The sequence below is a fragment of the Melanotaenia boesemani genome, chromosome 10 (assembly GCF_017639745.1).
Source record: "Melanotaenia boesemani isolate fMelBoe1 chromosome 10, fMelBoe1.pri, whole genome shotgun sequence".
Lineage (NCBI taxonomy): Eukaryota > Metazoa > Chordata > Actinopteri > Atheriniformes > Melanotaeniidae > Melanotaenia > Melanotaenia boesemani.
In genome coordinates, this window is record NC_055691.1 from 12,629,452 (window position 1) to 12,647,391 (window position 17,940).

A 17,940-nucleotide genomic window follows, 5' to 3' on the forward strand; every position below is an offset into this window, starting at 1 on the left:
TTTGCAACATACAAACACGTTTTGGGGGGTGGAACATGCGAGGTCAGGTGGGTGGGACTGCTCAGGTGGCCCTGCCCCCTCCTCAATGCAGTTACTGCCCCCCAATTTTAACCCTCTTTTTTTAATTGCAAACAGCACATAATATATTCCATCACTAGTGAGGGAGGGAGGGGGGATGGGGTCTTCAAGCGCCCCTGTCTCCATGGATGGCCCGGGGGCGGGGCGGGCCGGGTGGCCTGTCACGTTGGCCCGGGGCGTAGGCGGGCTGTCCCGGGGGGTTTTGGCTGCTGGCCCTGGGGGGAAGGTGCTGTTTTAGGGGTGGGGAGTGGGGGGCGGGGGCGGAGTGGGGGGGTGGGGGCCTGGCTCGTGTCTCCTCGCCTCCTGGCTGGGGCTGTCCCCCCGCGGCGTGGGGTGGCGGGAGGATGGTGGTTGGGGGATGGTGTTTGTGTGTGTGTGTGTTGGGGGGGGGGTGGTGTGTGGGTGGGAGAGTGGTGTGGGTGTGGGGGGATGGGTGGTGGAGGGATGGTGTGTGGGAGGGTGGGGTGTGTGGAGGTGGATGCGTGGTGTGTGGGAGGGGGGGTGGTGTGGGTGTGGGAGGATGAATGGTGGAGGGATGATGTATGTGTGGGAGGATGGGGTATGTGTGGGAGAATGTATGGTGCAGGGATGGGGGAGTGTGTGGGAGGATGGATGGTGGAAGGATGGTGTGTGTGCGGGAGGATGGATGGTGTATGGGAGGGAGGATGGTGTGTGTGTGGGGGAGTGGTGTATGTTTGGGAGAGTGGGTGATGGAGGGGTGGTGTGTGTGTGTGGGAGGATGGGGTACGTGAAGGTGGATGTTTGGTGTAGGAGAGGGAGGACGGTGTATGTGTAGGAGAATGATGTATGTGTGGGAGGATGGGTAGTGGAAGGATGGTGTGTGTGTGTGTGTGTGGGAGGTGTGAAGGTAGATGAATGGTGTATGAGAGGGAGGATGGTGTATGTGTGGGAGGATGAGTGGTGGAGGGATGATGTGTGTGTGGGAGGATGGGGTAGGTGTGGGAGAGTGTATGGTGGAAGGATGGTGAGTGTGTGGGAGGAAGGATGGTGTGTGTGTGGAAGGATGGATGGTGGAAGGATGGTGTGTGTGTGTGGGAGAACAGAGTATGTGAGGGTTGAATGGTGTATGCGTGGGAGGATGAATGGAGGAGTGGAAGGAGAGTGTGTGTGTTTGTGTGTGTGTGTGTTGGTCTGGGGGGGGGCAGGACTGTTCTCGGGGTGTGCGGCTGGGCGCTGGGGTGTGGGGCTGGCCTCTGGTGGTGGCCGTCTGGGCGGGCCGGGTCCCCCCGGGTGGCGTGCTGGCCCTCGGCCTGTGGGGGGGGGGGGTGTCCCTGCGCTCCTGGGCCCGGGCCCTCTGCCCCGTCTGTCCCGGGCAGCCGGTGCCCGGGGGGGTCGGGGACTGCTGGCCTCGGCCCGCCGGGGCCGGTGCCCTGGGTCCGCGGGGCGGCTCCTGCTGGGGTCTCCTGCTGCTGCCTTCCTGGGCGGGCGAGTGGTCGTCTCTGTGGACCGGTCGGGATCTGTTGCCTGCGGGGGGGCTGGTGGCCTGGGTCTCGGGACCGCTGGCCTGACTCTGGCCTCTGTTCAAGTGAGGTGGCATCTGCATGATCACTCTGCATGGTCACTCCTTCCTGAACGTCTCCACACAGTCTTTGCGTCGCCGTGTGGCCGAGTTCTCCAACACATCCACACAGGTTTCTCTGCGCGTGTTCTTGAATACAGCAGTTTCACTTATATCTATTATCATATTTTTTTTTTCCTTTTTTTTTTTTTTTTTTATTATTTCTGTTCTTATTATTATTACTCTTACTCTTATTATTATTATTGTTACTATTACCAACTAGCTGTGTAATGACCTACTGACTAGGATGATCTTAGCTATATATGTTGTAAGTAGTATGGATTACATGGTCTTCTGTATGATGTTTCAAGTCCCCACCCGCACTCCCCACACCCTTTCTGTCCCTCTCTCTCCCCTCCCTCTTCTCTCTACTTTCTTGTCTCTCTCTCTCTCTCTGTCCCCTCCGGTCGAGTCCAGCATTAAGAGTCTGATTTAATAAAGTTTTTCATGTCATCAAGAGGGACTTTATACATGTAGTATAAATCCCTGCTTGATAGAGTAAAATTGCCCAGCATCAGACGGCAGCCAGACAATCATTCTGTTTGCAACGATGCTGGACAAGACAGGTTAAAAAAAAAAAAAAAAAAGCTTAGCTCCAGCTCAGCATCCGCGTAAGGGCCTCTTGATTTCTGACGGGTTAGGATGTTTAATCCCACTCAATTTACATCGTAAGTGTAGGATCTCATCCCTCGAGTATTTAAAGAAGCACATTTTCACTAAAAAATGAAAATGATGAAAAAACAAGAAACATTCCCAGAGCTACAAGGACTAACTGCTGCCGTGGTTGGCGCATGCGTAAGTAACAGTAATAATAATAATAATAAAAATAATAATAATAGCTTTATTTATAAAGCACTTTTCATGCTGGGGCAACACAAAGTGCTTTACATGAAAAATCAATTCATTCATATTAGAAAAGAAAGAGAAAAAAAAAACACAAATTAAAAAGAAATTACAGTTGCACGCAGGAACATGCATAAATACACACAAAGCAAATACCCCCCCTGATGTAAGATGTGACAGCCTCTTTGAACTCATCCAGACAGCTGGTAGCAGTTCTGAAAACCTCCCAGTCAGTACAGTCCAGGAACTCGCAAAGATCCTCTCTGGCTTCACTGGTCCACTGCTTTGATGTTCTCACCGCAGGCTTAGAAAGCTTTAATTTCTGCCTGTATGAAGGAATCAGGTGGACCATGACGTGGTCAGAGTGACCAGTGCAGAGTGGGGGACAACGTGATCGGCCCCACTGACTGTAGTGTAACAGTGATTGAGACAGAAGTTTTCATCATTGACATAGTCTTTCTGGAGTTGCTACACATTATTATTACACATACTTGTAGATTCTAACTTTTCTCTGAGTAACATCATTAACAAGTGAGTCTTGGGAGCATCCTAAAATGTCAGTAGCCTTGATCACAATTCATGGCCTTCCACTCATTAATGACTACAGCCGGGTTGGGAGCAATAAACAGCAGAAGGTCGGACGGCACAGTTTTTTCAGCTTGTTTATTGTGTTACATTCTTGCAGAAGCAACACAAAACCTGTGCAGGACCTTCAGCCAAAACATTGCACCTTGTTTTTGACAGAGAATTTCAGGACCACAGGGTTAGCCTTTTAGTAACCCCTACAGAACAAGAAGTGACTGGTATCCTTCTAAAGAGCAGAAGGTTGGATGGCACAGTTTAGCTGGACAAAGACGTCAGATGATGCTGAGCTTACAAAATCAGGATTTTATTGGAGCAGAGCGACTTGATCATGGCTTGACATGTAGTGGTAATGAGTTGCTTTTCAGGCAGTTACTCACAAAAGGAGGAGAAAATGTGTAAATGAGAGCAACTTCATTGGTCATTCAGATGCATTAATATACACTTACAACTTACTGGTCTTACACCAAAATGCAGAGATAGAAATCTGGAGCATGTGGAACACCTCAGCCCATGTTCCTTCCTTCTGTGGTCACTAACAGCTGTAAAACAGACCACTGAATTTACTTCTCCTGTAGCGAACACATGAGTAATGAGTACAGAAAATACACAAAAGGTGCTGGTGCAAAATCTGCAAACATCATTGTTGCAGTGTTTCGTCTCCACAATGCTTTTTTTTTTTTTTGATTGGTATGTTGTCAATTGCCAGGAGTAGCATGTAAATTAGGTAATTATCAAAAATAGTTATTTTTACTATTGAATTCAACTTAATCTTCATCTAAGGCCACTGGTCACTGCTCTGATCTCAGCTGGACCTTCATCCGATAAGGTTTGGGAGTCATAGTGATCCCGAAAACCGGAGTAAAGTCTGGTTCTCCAGCATCTTCAGGCCAGATGAACTTAAACTTCCTCAGCAGAGTCACCAAGATGAGGAAGAGCTCCATACGAGCCAGACCCTCTCCCAGACACATCCGAGGACCTGAGACATGGAAAACAAGTTAAAGTCATCAGGAAGAGAAGGACTTGACTCCATCTGAGCAGGTGTCATCATTTCATTCCAACATACCTGCAGAGAAAGGCATGAAGGCCTCTGGTTTAACAAACTCTCCCTTCTCATTCAGGAAGTTTTCAGGGTTGAACTCGTGAGGGAACTTCCACTGTCCCTCCTCCCTCAGAACTGAGGTCAGGTTCTGGATGATCATTGTACCCTGAAGAGAAACCAAGAAAATATAAATCCATAAAGGACTCTCTTCACCTTTGGTCTGTCTCCCATGAAACCCTGTTTAAGTGAGTTAGCTCACCTTGGGAATGGAGTATCCCATCAGCTCAGTGTCTCTAGTCGTGCAGTGAAAGACGCTGAGAGGAACAGTGTTGGCGATCCGCTGGACTTCATGGATCACAGCCTGGATGGAGAGAGATGCTTTATGAATAATCTGACTTGAAACTGAAGGAAGATAATACAGACAGTGAGGGACAAAAGAACAATTCAGATCAATAAACATGTTAACAGTGCAAAACACACACACACATGTTAAAGTACAAAGATACTTCATGTTCTATGATTTTATGAGGCTTACAATAAGAATTTTTATCAGCTGGTGTACACAAAGTTATTATGGAAGCTATTTTAAAAATCCAAATTTCAAATTCTCTCAGCGAGATGAGCTGATTTTCAGCAAACAGGTGTTTTGAAATATCTGTTAACAGAATCCGACCAAAACCATTTTATCCACCTTCTTTATGAAGATTCTGACATTTTTCCAGCCTTACATTTAGAGCATGGCAGCAGGATGACCCCCCTGATATACCACACGTTAAAGACATGCCACTAACATGCAAGGTACATAACTGGAAGTGAAAGCAGAAATCTGTGGTTGTTTACAGAACCTGCATGTACGGCATGTTGTTTCTATCCTCAAAACTGGGTCGATCCTTTCCCTCCAACACCTGGTCGATCTCCTGCTGACACCGTTCTGAGGAAGCAAACCTTTACTTTACAACTTTGATACTAAAATACGAAGGATTCATAACAGAAAGTTACAGGAAAACATGTGATTACCCTTTTTACTTCTTAGCCCAAACCTTTTATATCCTATAATCCTGTAATAATCAGCTCAGTGTATACTGAATACAGAAGAGGACAAAGAGTCATAACTCCAACAGAACACACCAAGGCTCCCTATTCCAGTTCCTCAGCAAACATTATTGCTTCTCGTGTACATGTGTAGACATGCCTTGTATGTGTGGGTAGTTCATCAGGTAAAGAAAAGCAGTTTGCACGGTGTTGGAGGTGGTGTCGGTTCCAGCGCCGTAAAGATCGAGGCACGTTGATATGAGCTGCTGCTCTGAAAATGAAGTTTCCTGATCTCCTCTCTAAAAGAAAGAACAGTGATAAATGAAAATTATAAAAATGCTGTTATACCTTGTGGATGCAAACTCTGGATGTGAAAAGCTTATGAAAATAAATCCATAAACCTTTGAAAAGAGGACAGTGACTTCGGTAAGAATAATACAAATAGATTATCCCTCCATCCTTGACTGCTCATCTGAGGATGGGTCACAGGAGCAGCAGTGGAAATAGGAAAGGTTGGTGGTTTGATTTCCGCTCTCCCAGTCAAAAGACCTGTCATTGTGTCTTGGGCACGACACTTCACTCTCCTTGCCTACAGCGTCAACATTGCTGGTGTATAAACGTGGATTAATGTTCAATGGTGGTTGGAAAGGCCGTTGGTGCAGATTGGCTGCCACATTTCCATCGGTTTACCCCAGGGCAGTCGTGGCTATAAATGCAGCTTACCATCACTAAGTACGAATAAGGAGTGAATGAATAATTCATATGTAAATTCATGAGCGCCCAAAAAAGTTAAAATTATTATTAGTTGAGATTTCCTTTTCTTGTTCCCGTTTCCAGGACAGCCGGGAGACCTCCAGCCTCCAGTACGTCCTAGGCTTTCTAAATGGTCTCGCTTCGACATGACATGCCCGAAACACATGACCAGGAGGCATCCTAACCAGATGCCCAAGCCACATGGATGTGGAACAGCAGACAAAAACCTGAGGAGTAGTGATCCCCTGTACTTGGAACACACCCTCCTTTCCTCACTCATGCACAATGCTGGGGGCGAAAAGCTCCATAATCCTATGAACTTTCATTCAGTTAACTAATTCATCTGTCTCTAAATTGACTTCAAACACAACCCATATACAGCAGACTGAACTTGGTGTGCTAATTTTTGCTCCACATACACACCTTCTCCAGTTCATCCAGATAGCAGTCAACAAAGTGTCGCGGCTCTCCAGGGTCTCTGGTCTTCTTGTCCTCATTTACCGTATGTCTTACAATGTTCTCACAAGTCTAAAAACAGTAAATAATAACAAATCAAAAAATGTTAAAACACATAAAAAACATGATTTATTAGTTAAAGGATTTCATTTTCCATGACAGATGTCACAAAGCATGAAAAAATTATAACAAATCAAGGGCCAACTTCAAGTCAAGGTTCAGAGTGTCTGAACCCCGGCTGATCTATCACATCATGTTTGAACATGATCTTTATGAAGGATAATCTGATCAGTGCATAAGTTCCATAAAAACACACCACAGAGAGAGAGAGAGAGAGAGAGCGAGAGAGGATTACCTGATAATTCTTAAAGACCTTTCTGAATGGCAGAGGCAGGGTACGAATTATGGGAAGAGAGTCATAGAGCTGTAAAGAAAGGTGCATCGTTAGTTTAATGATTCATTTAGAGAGAAAAGTCATGAGTCTAATTCACTTGAATAGTTAAAATAATAGGTTTTTTGTATGTTTGCTTGTGCATGACACAAGTTTATGAAGTTGCTGTATTTCTCTAGCAGTGTTACAGCAACACTTACAGGCCTGGCAGGTATGCTACAGCGCTTTCAGTGTTGCATGGATGCTCACATTTCTTTAAACTTTTTTGACTCAATAAACTTCATTCATTTTTTGTACCGCTTAGTCCATTACGGGCCGTGGGTAAGCTGCAGCCTATCCCAGCATTTTAACAGGTGAGAGGCAGGTACACCTGGACAGGTCAACAGTCCGTCGCAGGGCCAACACAGAGACAAACAACCCTTCACACACTAACCCTTCCTTTATACCGGATGCATCTGTGTCATGTTACGGCTGCGCCACAGTTCTTTTCCGACCTGCGTGGCGTGGCATTTTATACCAGGAGCATGTCAGGTGTTGAGCACCCGCGGGTGCAGTCCACTTCGCAGGATCTGCGAGATCACAAAATCACAGGAGAAGTGGAGAATCACAAGATTCTCCACTTCCAGGATAAACGTCTCGTCTATAAAAAAAAAAACAAAAGACACTGAGACCCCTTGACCAGTTAAACACGAAATGTTTCAGCAGCACATATTTGTGCTTTTATTTTCAAAAATACCGGAAACTTTTACCCTGCTCCCATGTCTGCCCCTATCTGAACTGCAAAATTGATGCATTCTGGGCGCATTAACTTAGCGGAGCACTTTTGGGCCGCTTCTGATACGTGCTGAGGCACACCTGGTATAAAAACAAACCATTGACTAAAACATGCCGCACACGCACTCGGTATAAAGCAGGGGTCACTCCTAGGGAGAATTTAGAGTGACTAACTAACCTAACATCACGTCTTTGGACGTTGGGAGGAAGCCTGAGAACCCGGAAAGAACCCACACATAGATGGGGAGAACATGCAAACTCCACACAGAAAGGCCACCTCCCCCCAGGCTTGAACCTCCCCTCAGCCAGGGCTTGAACCAGCAACCTTCTTGCTGGGAGGTAGCAGTGCTAACCACCACACCACTGTGCAGCAGCTCACAGGTAGTTTCCATCTCAGTGTAAATTTCTCTGAGATTGGCAGGGCATGTAGATGCAGCGACCTCTCTCTGTCCCGACTGGGCAGTGTTTTGTTTGTCAAAAAAGTTTTTCTTGTCTGTCTTCATCAAAATACATGTACGATACACAGGCTCTGTTGGACATCTGCAAAAGCAAGATTTGCAACATTTTGGACTATGAAACAACAGTGATGCTAAGGGAGCTCGAACTACTCCATAAGCCTGCAATCACACCAGACTCGTCTGATACTCCTCCCCGGAAAAGGAAGTGTCAGAAGCAGTGCGCAAGGAAGCAGAAGAAGGGTAAGCATGGAGGTATCAGGAATAGGCTAGCGGCTGAGCCTACAACCCCAGCCATACCATCTATACTTCTGGCAAACGTATGTTCAATGGACAATAAAATGGACCATATACGATGGCTGAGGTCAATAAATCCGACAGTGAGTGACTGCTGTTTGCATGTTTTGTCAGCATCCTGCCTGACTTCCACCCCTTACCTAATCTGGAGGAGAGGCGGCGCTCTCAATCTGGGCTACTCAGCTGCAGCACATTCCAGCTCATTAGAAGACAAGCATAAAGACTCCTGGACTACGTCTAGTCTTCGCTGGATCGTACTACTCTTGTGGTAACCAGCTCAACACAAATCCAAGTCTGAAATCCTGAATCTTGCATGCTAACCTTGATCTTGTTCTGTTCGAAGCTCTTCATCCTGAATCTTCTACCGGACTGGTGCTACCTGCCTGCCTGCTCCTCACCCTGCCTGCCTGCCTGCCTGCCTGCCTGTTCTCCGCCCTGCCTGCCAGCTTCACATCTTACAGGATCTCCCTGCGTGCACATTCTGATATTGTAAATAAACACTCCTCACTAACCCACCGTGTGTTCCCCTCCTTGGGTCCTTCCACCGATCGTGACAGAACGATCCACCCACAACATGGACCCAGTAGGAGCGACCTCCGCCGGCTCTGGCAAACCTGACGCCTCTGATGACCTATTCTTCGCCGTATCATCTCAAGGAAACCTGCTCGGCCAACATTCCCAGGCACTCCGGTCACTCAGCAATAGCCACCAGGCATTACAAGGTCAGCTAAATGATATCACCTCCAGACTGACAGACGTTTTAACCCAGCTCTCCCAGTTTTCCGCCCCTGCAGCTCCACCGCCTGGTCCCGTGCATCCACCACCGACAGCTAGCCGGGAGGTACATATTCCAGATCCTAAACCTTTCGCAGGAGAACTGGGCAAGTGCAGGGGGTTCCTTCTTCAATGCTCCTTGGTTTTCGAGCAGAAGCCGTCCACCTACGCGGATGACAGGTCAAGAGTATCTTTCATTATAGGTTTGCTAACAGCAAGAGCGCTAACCTGGGCAGAAGCCTTTCTGGTAACCACGCCCCTTCAAACACTCTCTTACAACAACTTTGCCCGTGAGTTAATGAAAGTGTTCGATGATCCTGTGCGTGGTCGGGAGGCATCCAAACGCCTCATGACACTGAAGCAGGGCACTTTGAGTGTGGCGGAATTCTCCGTTGAATTTCGAACTCTGGCAGCTGATTCAGGCTGGAATTCAGCCGCATTAAAAGACCACTTTGTTCATTGCTTGACAGATGTGTTAAAAGACGAACTGGCAGCCCGTGACCTTCCCGAAGACCTGGATGGACTGATCGAGACGACCATCCGTTTGGACAACCGCCTACGAGAGAGACGCCGGGATAGAGAGGGGTCCCGGTCAGCCCTCGGTTCGAGAGGCGGTACAACATCTGCACCCCGGTTGCTCCAGGAATCCACGACTTCGTTTCCCTCGACCGAGGAGCCTATGCAGGTGGGACGGGCTCACTTAACGCCAGCTGAACGACTGAGACGGCTACAGGCCGGGGTTTGCTTGTACTGTGGAGAAGCCTGGCACTTCCGTGTATCCTGTCCTATGCGCCCAAACGAGAAAATCCGTCAGTAAGGGTTGGTGTCCTGACGGATCACACAAGCCACCCAACCAGGTTACCAACTAAAACTCAGATACCGGCAACCATAATATGTGCCAATCAATCTCTAACTGTTCCTGCCTTATTAGATTCCGGGGCCGAGGACAGTTTTCTGGATATCGACCTGGCAAAGGAGGCCCACATCCCACTAATCCTGCTGCCACATCCCATAACAGCTAACGCCCTCGATGGTCGGATACTAGCTCAAGTCACACACTCCACCGTTCCGGTCCAAGTGACACTATCAGGAAACCATACGGAACTTATTGAGTTTAAGCTCATATCTGCTCCCGATTCCCCCCTGGTTCTGGGGCACCCCTGGTTGGCACGCCATAACCCCCACATCGACTGGGAAACGGGAACAATATCCGGTTGGAGTGACGGGTGTCATCAGTCCTGTCTGCGTTCAGCGTTGCCCACCGCCAGCGGGCCCGAATCTCAGGAAGAGGCTCCGGATCTATCCTCCGTGCCTGAGGATTATCACGACCTGGCTGGAGTCTTCAGTAAACTCAAGGCTACTTCTCTTCCCCCTCATCGGCCATATGACATAGCCATCGACCTAGTACCAGGATCCACCTTGCCCAATAGCCGCTTATATAACATCTCCAGACCCGAGAGAGACGCCCTGAATACATACATTCAGGAATCGTTGCGGGCAGGCATCATTAGATCATCTTCCTCCCCACTGGCTGCAGGGTTTTTCTTCGTGGTTAAGAAGGATAAATCACTGCGCCCCTGCGTGGACTATCGGGGTCTCAACGACATCACCATCCGTAACAAGTACCCCCTGCCTCGCATCGACTCAGCCTTCGATGCCCTGGTGGGGTCCACCGTGTTCACAAAGCTGGATCTCCGCAACGCCTACTACCTGGTCCGTGTTAAGGAGGGAGACGAGTGGAAAACAGCGTTAAAGACTCCTTTAGGACATTACGAATATCTGGTGATGCCTTTTTGCCTCCTTGGGTCCTTCCACCGATCGTGACATGTTTTCACTGAAACATGGCTGAACGACAACATTCCCAACTCTGCTATTCAGCTGGAGCAGCTAGCATGCTACCGAGTGGACAGGGCCCTCGTAAACCGAGGAAAGACCCACAGCGGCGGGGTCTGTGTTTACATCCGTGATGCCTGGTGCCGGGACGCTAAGGTGGTATGCAAACACTGTTCACCACTGCTATAGTTTATGATCATTAGGTGCCGTCCTTTCTATCTGCCCAGGGAGCTTATTGCAATCTTGCTAGTTGCAGTTTACATCCTCCCACCAACAACAGCAGTGATAGTGCAGATAGCAGGAGTGCAGCACCTAATGAACTGTACCAACCCATCAGCAAACAACAGACAGCGCACCCAGACAGCTTCACCATCCTCGCTGGAAATTTTAATCATGCTGATCTCAAGACCGTCCTTCTAAAATTTCACCAGCATGTTGATTTCCCCACAAGGAGAGACGATATTTTGGACCTGGTCACACAAAGGGGCATACAAAGCCACCCCCTCCCCCACATGGGACTCTCTGATCACTTCACTGTTATGCTAATGCCAGCATTCAGACAGAGAGGGAAAGTCACCAAACCAGTTCAGAAGCAGGTAAAAGTGTGGCCAGAGACGGCCTCCTCTGCTCTTCAAGACTGCTTTGACCCAACAGACTGAGAAATGTTTAAGTAGGCAGCTACTTACAACAACCATACAGACATTGAGGAGCACACAAGACACTGTGACCAAGTGCATCAATGATGTGACCTACACAAAAGCATCATCATACGGGTTTATCGGAAACCATGGCTGACAGGGGACATCCACAGGCGTCCTTCTGAGCTGGGGATGAGTCTGGGCTGAGAACAGCGAGAGCCAATCTGTCCCGGGGCATCAGGAAAGCAAAACAGGAGTACACACAGAAGATAACCTCCCACTTCAAAGACAGCATAGACTCACATAGCCTTTGGCAGGGCATCCAGCTCATCACGGACTACAAGCCGTGATGACCTGGATGGTCACAGAGCTGCAAAAGCAGCACCTCTCTGCTCAACAACCTGAACAGCTTCTTTGCACGCTTTGAAACACAAAACACACGCCCACAGAAAACCCTCCGCATGACTAGACTCTATGCCTGTCTGCCACCAGCATGAAGAGGACACTCCGCTATCAACACCCCAAAGGCAGCAGGTCCAGGCAACATCCCTGGCAATGTGCTGAAGGACTGCACAGAGGAGCTGATCCATCCATCCATCCCCATCCTCCTTCAAGGACTTCAGCCCTGTGGCACGCCCATAATCATGAAGTGTTTTGAACGGCTGGTCATTGCATACATCAAATCTATCCTCCACCCCACCCTGGACCCTATCCAGTTTGCATACAGAGCTAAATAATCCACAGAGGATGCAATCTGCTCTGCCCTCCACCCAGTTCTCACCCACCTGGACAAGAAAGACTCATATGTGAGAATGCTGTTTATAGACTTCAGTTCTATGCAGTTCACCCAATACCTGCCACTGACCATCGATGGTGCAGGAGTGGAGAGAGTAAGCAGCACCAAATTCCTGGGGTTGCACATCAGTGAAGACCTCTCCTGGACTACCAACATTGCATCACTGGTGAGGAAAGCCCAGCAGCACCTCTACTTCCTCAAACTCAAGCGGGCAAGAGCCCCACCACCCATCATGACCACGTTCTACAGAGGAACCATTGAGAGCATCCTTTCCAGCTGCATCACCGTGTGAGGCGGGAGCTGCACCAGTTACAACAGGAAAGGTCTGCAGCGCATAGTGAACACAGCTGAAAGGATCACTGGTGCACCACTCCCCTCCCTGAAGGACATATGCACCACCGGCCTCATCCGCAAAACCATCACAATTGTGAGCAATGCAATCCACCCTGCACACAACCTGTTCAGCCTCGTGCCCCCTGGTAGGAGGTATAGGAGCCTCCGTTCCCATACCACCAGACTCACCAACAGCTTCATCCACCAGGCGGTTAGGATGCTGAACTCTCTCCCCTCCTCAGCTCCTTCCACCAAGTAAATTTCAATTCCTTTGTATGTCTTGTACGTGTGAAGAAATTGACAATAAAGCTGACATTTGACTTGACTTTAATTATAATATTTGAGGCTCAGGTGTGGTACCTCTGAGATGTGCTTTGACTCACCATAGACCACGGTCCATTGATCATTTTTAAATTAGCCATGATACACTGAACAATCGTTTTGATAGTCTCATCATCGTACTCGTAGCGTTTACCAAAGAGAACCTGGCAGATGATGTTAGAGGCTGCATTATGGAACATGACCTGAGGACTCAGAGTTTTACCTGGAAAAGATAAACAGAGAAGAAAGTATCACAGTATTTTAAGTAATTAGAAAAGAAGATTACAGAACTGTTTACGAGCCCACAGGTGACATACCGATGCTGGTTTCCAGTGTTTTAATGGTGTATTGAACCTCATCATGGATCCTGTCCTCCATTGAATTTTTCCCAAGACCAAAGTTCCTCAAAGTCATCAGAGCAAAGCGACGATGGTCCCTCCAAACAGAACCATAGTCTGCTAGAACAATTCCTACAAGAGTAACAAGAGAAGAGAAAAAGATGGTCATGTTTTTCTAATTCAATATTTTCTCAAAATATTACAATCCAATTAGCAAGTCAAGGTTTTATTGCAGCTAGATATAACCACCATTTTGTTACCCTTATGGTCCTACACAGAGTCAGGTAATGGTAATGGAAGGGGAAGCAGGGGAAAGTAATACCAAGTCGTAGCATACCATGCAACATAAAAACACCTTAAGTTAAGAGCAGTGCTAATACAAGCACAAAGGGCCAATGCTTCCTTCTGACTTTACATCCCAGTCAGGCATTTTCTAAAATTCTACATGTGAGGCCTCTTTTGTCTAATATGTGTTTATTATTTAACAACTCAAACCAAAAATACCCTAAACAATTTAAAACCCAGAAGTTTTCATAACCCAACATTTCTTTGTTTGTGATAATAATAGCACATTGACAGTCTTTCTGAAGTCATTACACATTAACACATGCACTCTTTTCTCAATATTTTCTCCAACTTGTAATTTCGACCTTTTGTCTGGACAACGTCATTAACAAGTGAGTCTTGGGGTCGTCCTGAAAAATCAGCAGCCTTGATCACAATGGCCTCCTTCATGGCCTTCAGCCCATTGATGACTACAGCTGGTTTGGGACCAATGAAGAGGCTGTAGACGTTTCCATAAGACTTGTTCAGCTGGAAGAGAACGAGATAAAATTTTAGGATTAGAAATACAATATATATGTAATATATATTTAGCACTTTCATGTGGTTAAAGAACCTAAACATTATTGCCATGAAGTTGTCCTCATGCCACCAAAAAACTAAACAACGAACATCTGTTGGTGTCATGGAGTCTTTTCATCAGGTTTTATCAGCTTGCATCCCACAGATGACCATTAATTTGGTATATGGGGAGTTGCAGAAGACTGCTGTTTTCATGTAGTGGCTGTAACTGTGGTAACTTAGTGAAAACTGTTAACCCAATAAAGGCTAATCTATCACATTTTATTCATACCATTTCTAAATGCAGCACTCCATGGTAAAACCTTTACTCTAAACCTTGTTGTATACAGTCTGATACTGGTCTTCTTCACACTAGTGGATAATTCTGACATATTACACGGAAGAGTCATAATTAATGCCACCATTTATCTGTGCTTCATTGATTTTTTTTTCACTTTAACATTCAGAGAACTGGGAAGAAAGACATTGTGGCAACACCTATAGTGGGCTTTTGCAATGCTTTGTTTTACTTAAAGTCTCATTTCTCTGGACTGCACCAGTTTGAAGTCAGCAGCTTTGTGCTAGCTGTGGCAACTCACTGGGGGGCACGTGCCACTGGGTCGGGTATTGAAGCTCCAGCATAGGTCCAGAGTTTGCACCCATGGCAACTGCACGCTGGTCCCCACCCTGTGGCATGTATTGGGCAGACTGAGGACAGTCCACCCTGGTTGACATTTTTTCCCCTCCTTGTATACTTATATACAAATTCTGTGCAAACATCTTATTCAGGATGTAAAATTTAAATCAGCAATGACTTGCAGTTTTGGTTGGATAAACACCAAATGTGCAGCGAGTCAGCTGCATTCATAACATGTTTTGCACACAGACAGAACTGTTACTGCTTAACTTATATATTACAGCTGTACACAGAAGAGATTACTGCAGCTCTGTGTCATCGTGTCGATTATTCAGTAAAACCCTCGCTGAAGCAGTCACTAATCAGTGTAGTGTGAAAAGTCTACTATTCATGACCTATAAAAATTATTTAATGCATTCCAAGTGTGCAGGCAGTAAATTTTATATCCTGTTGTGCAGTCAGATATCCAGAGAAAGCGTAGCAGCTACAGAGTAACTGTTGTTGCCAGGTTGCAATGGAAATATTGGTGTTGCTCTGAATACAAGGTTTTATTTGACAGGTTTCAGTCATGACAGAAATATGACATGAGAAGAACTAAAAACTTTCTCATAACTGAAAACATAGAGCTGGTGATAGAATTGTATTTCACCACTTGAATACCATCTTTGACTGCTTAAAAACATGAATTATTGTATCATTTCTTACCCTCTCAAAGTCCTTTAAAGGGTTCTCCAGGTTCAAATGGAAAAGGTTTCCTAGTATGGGCAGGGCAGGGGGTCCCGGGGGGAAGTTCCTGGGCCTCCGAGATTTAAATTGGAGGATGATGAACCAAACACAGAGCCATAACAGAAGTACTGTCACAAACATGGTGGTATGTTTTGGCCTGAACTGCTGAGGCCAGCTGTAGGACTCAAATAAAAGAGACTCGGCTCAGCGTCCTCCTCCTCAGTGGCCCACTCCTTCTGGCTGTGTACTTTGCTTCTCTGGATTAAAGGTGCATTACAACAAAAACAGGTCACACCTGGAGACAAAAACAAATTTCTGGCTCTTGCAGGTGAGCAGTTCTGCTTTAGATACAGCAAAATAAAGAAATCTTGAGCAAAAAATGATTATGAATCCCTGACCAGGAAACTTTTCTTTTTTTCCCCCCTTTTTAACCCTGTCCTGTACAGCATCATGACATGCAGAACAATGGTCTTTAATCCAAATTGTGTACACAGGGCCACTATTCAGCAGGCATCTTGCATATGTGCCTGCCCCTGATACTTCAAATAATTTTATTATTATTTAATTTGTGTTTTTAAGTTTTGCTCTGTCGTAAACTGATTTATTAATGCTGAACTTGACAGGGAGAACAAAGAAAATAAAGAGTGAAAAAGAAGGGTAGAAAGAAAAAGGGGTAAAGAGACAGAAATTAAACCTGGAATAGGAAACAGACTAAGCTGCCAAAGTGATTACAGTGATTACAATAACAATTTAAACAATATCAGTGCAGAAAACAAGTAAGTAAAAACAAGAAGAATTAAAGCTGCAAGCAGCGATGAAGGCCCTCTCACCTCTGGCGCCGCTCTGGCCTATTGCACTGCCCCATCAGCCGGCAACCTCCCTCCCCAAGCAAGCTTGCTCTGGCTGGCAGCCGTACGCTCACTCGTCCCCATACTTTCAACCTTGGGTGGTCATTGTATCCCTCTGACCATCATCTCATACATCAATGGGCCCAATAATGACATCAGAAGTGTTCATGACCATGTTCTGACCAATTGTGTGAAATAAATACAAACAAAAGCATGGTTTTAATATTCACAGATATCAACATGGCCAGAAGGTGGCGCTATTGTGTTTGATCATGTACTGACATGTTGAGGTTAGGACTTTAATGAAAACTGCCAAATATCACATCCTTTGGTCAACAGAGTCCAGAGTTATAGCCACTTCCTGTTTGATGGAAAGGGACTGAAACCTCACAGGCAGCCATTTTAATCATGATGGTGTAAGGAGATCGTGATATTTTCAATGATGAGGTCTCCAAGAATGATATTGATGAGTTTGAGTAGGTTTTTTAAGCTTTCAATGGTAAAACATGTGGTATTTCCTGTTTCCAGGGGGTGGGGCTATGGCGTTGACAACATCTGGACATGTAGATGTGGTCAGCATGGAAATGACATCCTACATGGCCAGTTTGGTTAAGATAGGTTGTTTTATATGTAAGTTATATCAGTGTCGTCCCTCATGGCGAGATATCAAAGTTTGAGGCCACGGCCCCACCATGGCCTTTCTCCTTTGACAAAGTTTTGCATAACTTTTGATCACACATGCCTCAGAAAGCTTCAGAGTGATTTTGAGGTATATACAATCAAATCTGTAGGAGAAGTTTGTTCAAATGCAATGGCAAGAAGCAGGCAAAAATGACCCTAAAAATGACACTTTTTTCAAAATGGCCGACTTCCTGTTGAAATTAGCCTATAGGTCTAATGGACAATTTTGTACAGCCTGGCATGGTGAATCAATGTGGTGAATTTCATGCATGTCGGTCCACGTAGGGGCTGGTTGACTAAAATATTGTAGGGGGCGCTATTGAGCCACTATGTCAGTATTCCAGCATATGTCAATTTGGCTCAGTTCCACGTCTGACTACAATCCTTCCTACCGAGTTTGGTGGAGATTGATGGTACACCGGGTGAGTTACAAGTACTTCCTGTTTGGTGGCGTTGGACCAATATTCGCCATGGTTACGTTTGGCAAAGGAACTTGAGATTTTTATTGTGGTACCATGAAGGGGTTTGACCTGTTGTGAAGCACTTTCAAGTGTCTGGAGTTCATGTCTGAGGAGAAGGACCTCGGCATTTGAAAAAAAGCACTTCCTGTTGAAAGTGGGCGGGGCTTAGGGCTAAACCGGAAGTGGTCATATGGATGTGTTCGGGACCAGACCATGAGTATGCCCTGTGAGTTTGATGGTGATTGGGTGAAAAATGGGGGAGTGGGGGACTGGGGCGGGGTGGGGGGGGGTGGGGGCCTGGTTCGTGTCTCCTCGCCTCCTGGCTGGGGCTGTCCCCCCGCGGCGTGGGGTGGCGGGAGGATGGTGGTGGGGGGATGGTGTTTGTGTGTGTGTGTGTGTGTGGGGGGGGGGAGAGTGGTGTGTGTGTGG

General features: G+C 46.6%; 1 protein-coding gene across 1 annotated transcript; it reads right to left on the minus strand.

The window, feature by feature from the left end:
* Nucleotides 1-3,370: 3,370 nt before the first annotated feature.
* Nucleotides 3,371-15,706, minus strand: LOC121646947 (cytochrome P450 2F2-like). The gene is made up of 11 exons (XM_041996088.1): nucleotides 15,501-15,706; nucleotides 13,966-14,128; nucleotides 13,295-13,447; nucleotides 13,040-13,200; nucleotides 6,721-6,789; nucleotides 6,333-6,437; nucleotides 5,317-5,455; nucleotides 4,970-5,055; nucleotides 4,384-4,485; nucleotides 4,149-4,290; nucleotides 3,371-4,061 (listed from the first exon to the last, which is right to left on the minus strand). The coding sequence occupies exons 1-11, from the start codon at nucleotides 15,660-15,662 to the stop codon at nucleotides 3,874-3,876; spliced, it is 1,470 nt and encodes a 489-aa protein (XP_041852022.1). The 5' UTR covers nucleotides 15,663-15,706; the 3' UTR covers nucleotides 3,371-3,873.
* Nucleotides 15,707-17,940: the final 2,234 nt, after the last annotated feature.

Coding starts and splice junctions, on each gene's coding strand:
- LOC121646947 (XM_041996088.1), bottom strand. CDS start 15,662: ATGTTTGTGACAGTACTTCTGTTATGGCTCTGTGTTTGGTTCATCATC. Junction 6,438..6,720: donor AGGTCTTTAAGAATTATCAG/GTAATCCTCTCT, acceptor TACTGTTTTTAG/ACTTGTGAGAACATTGTAAG. Junction 4,291..4,383: donor TGGGATACTCCATTCCCAAG/GTGAGCTAACTC, acceptor GTTTCTCTTCAG/GGTACAATGATCATCCAGAA.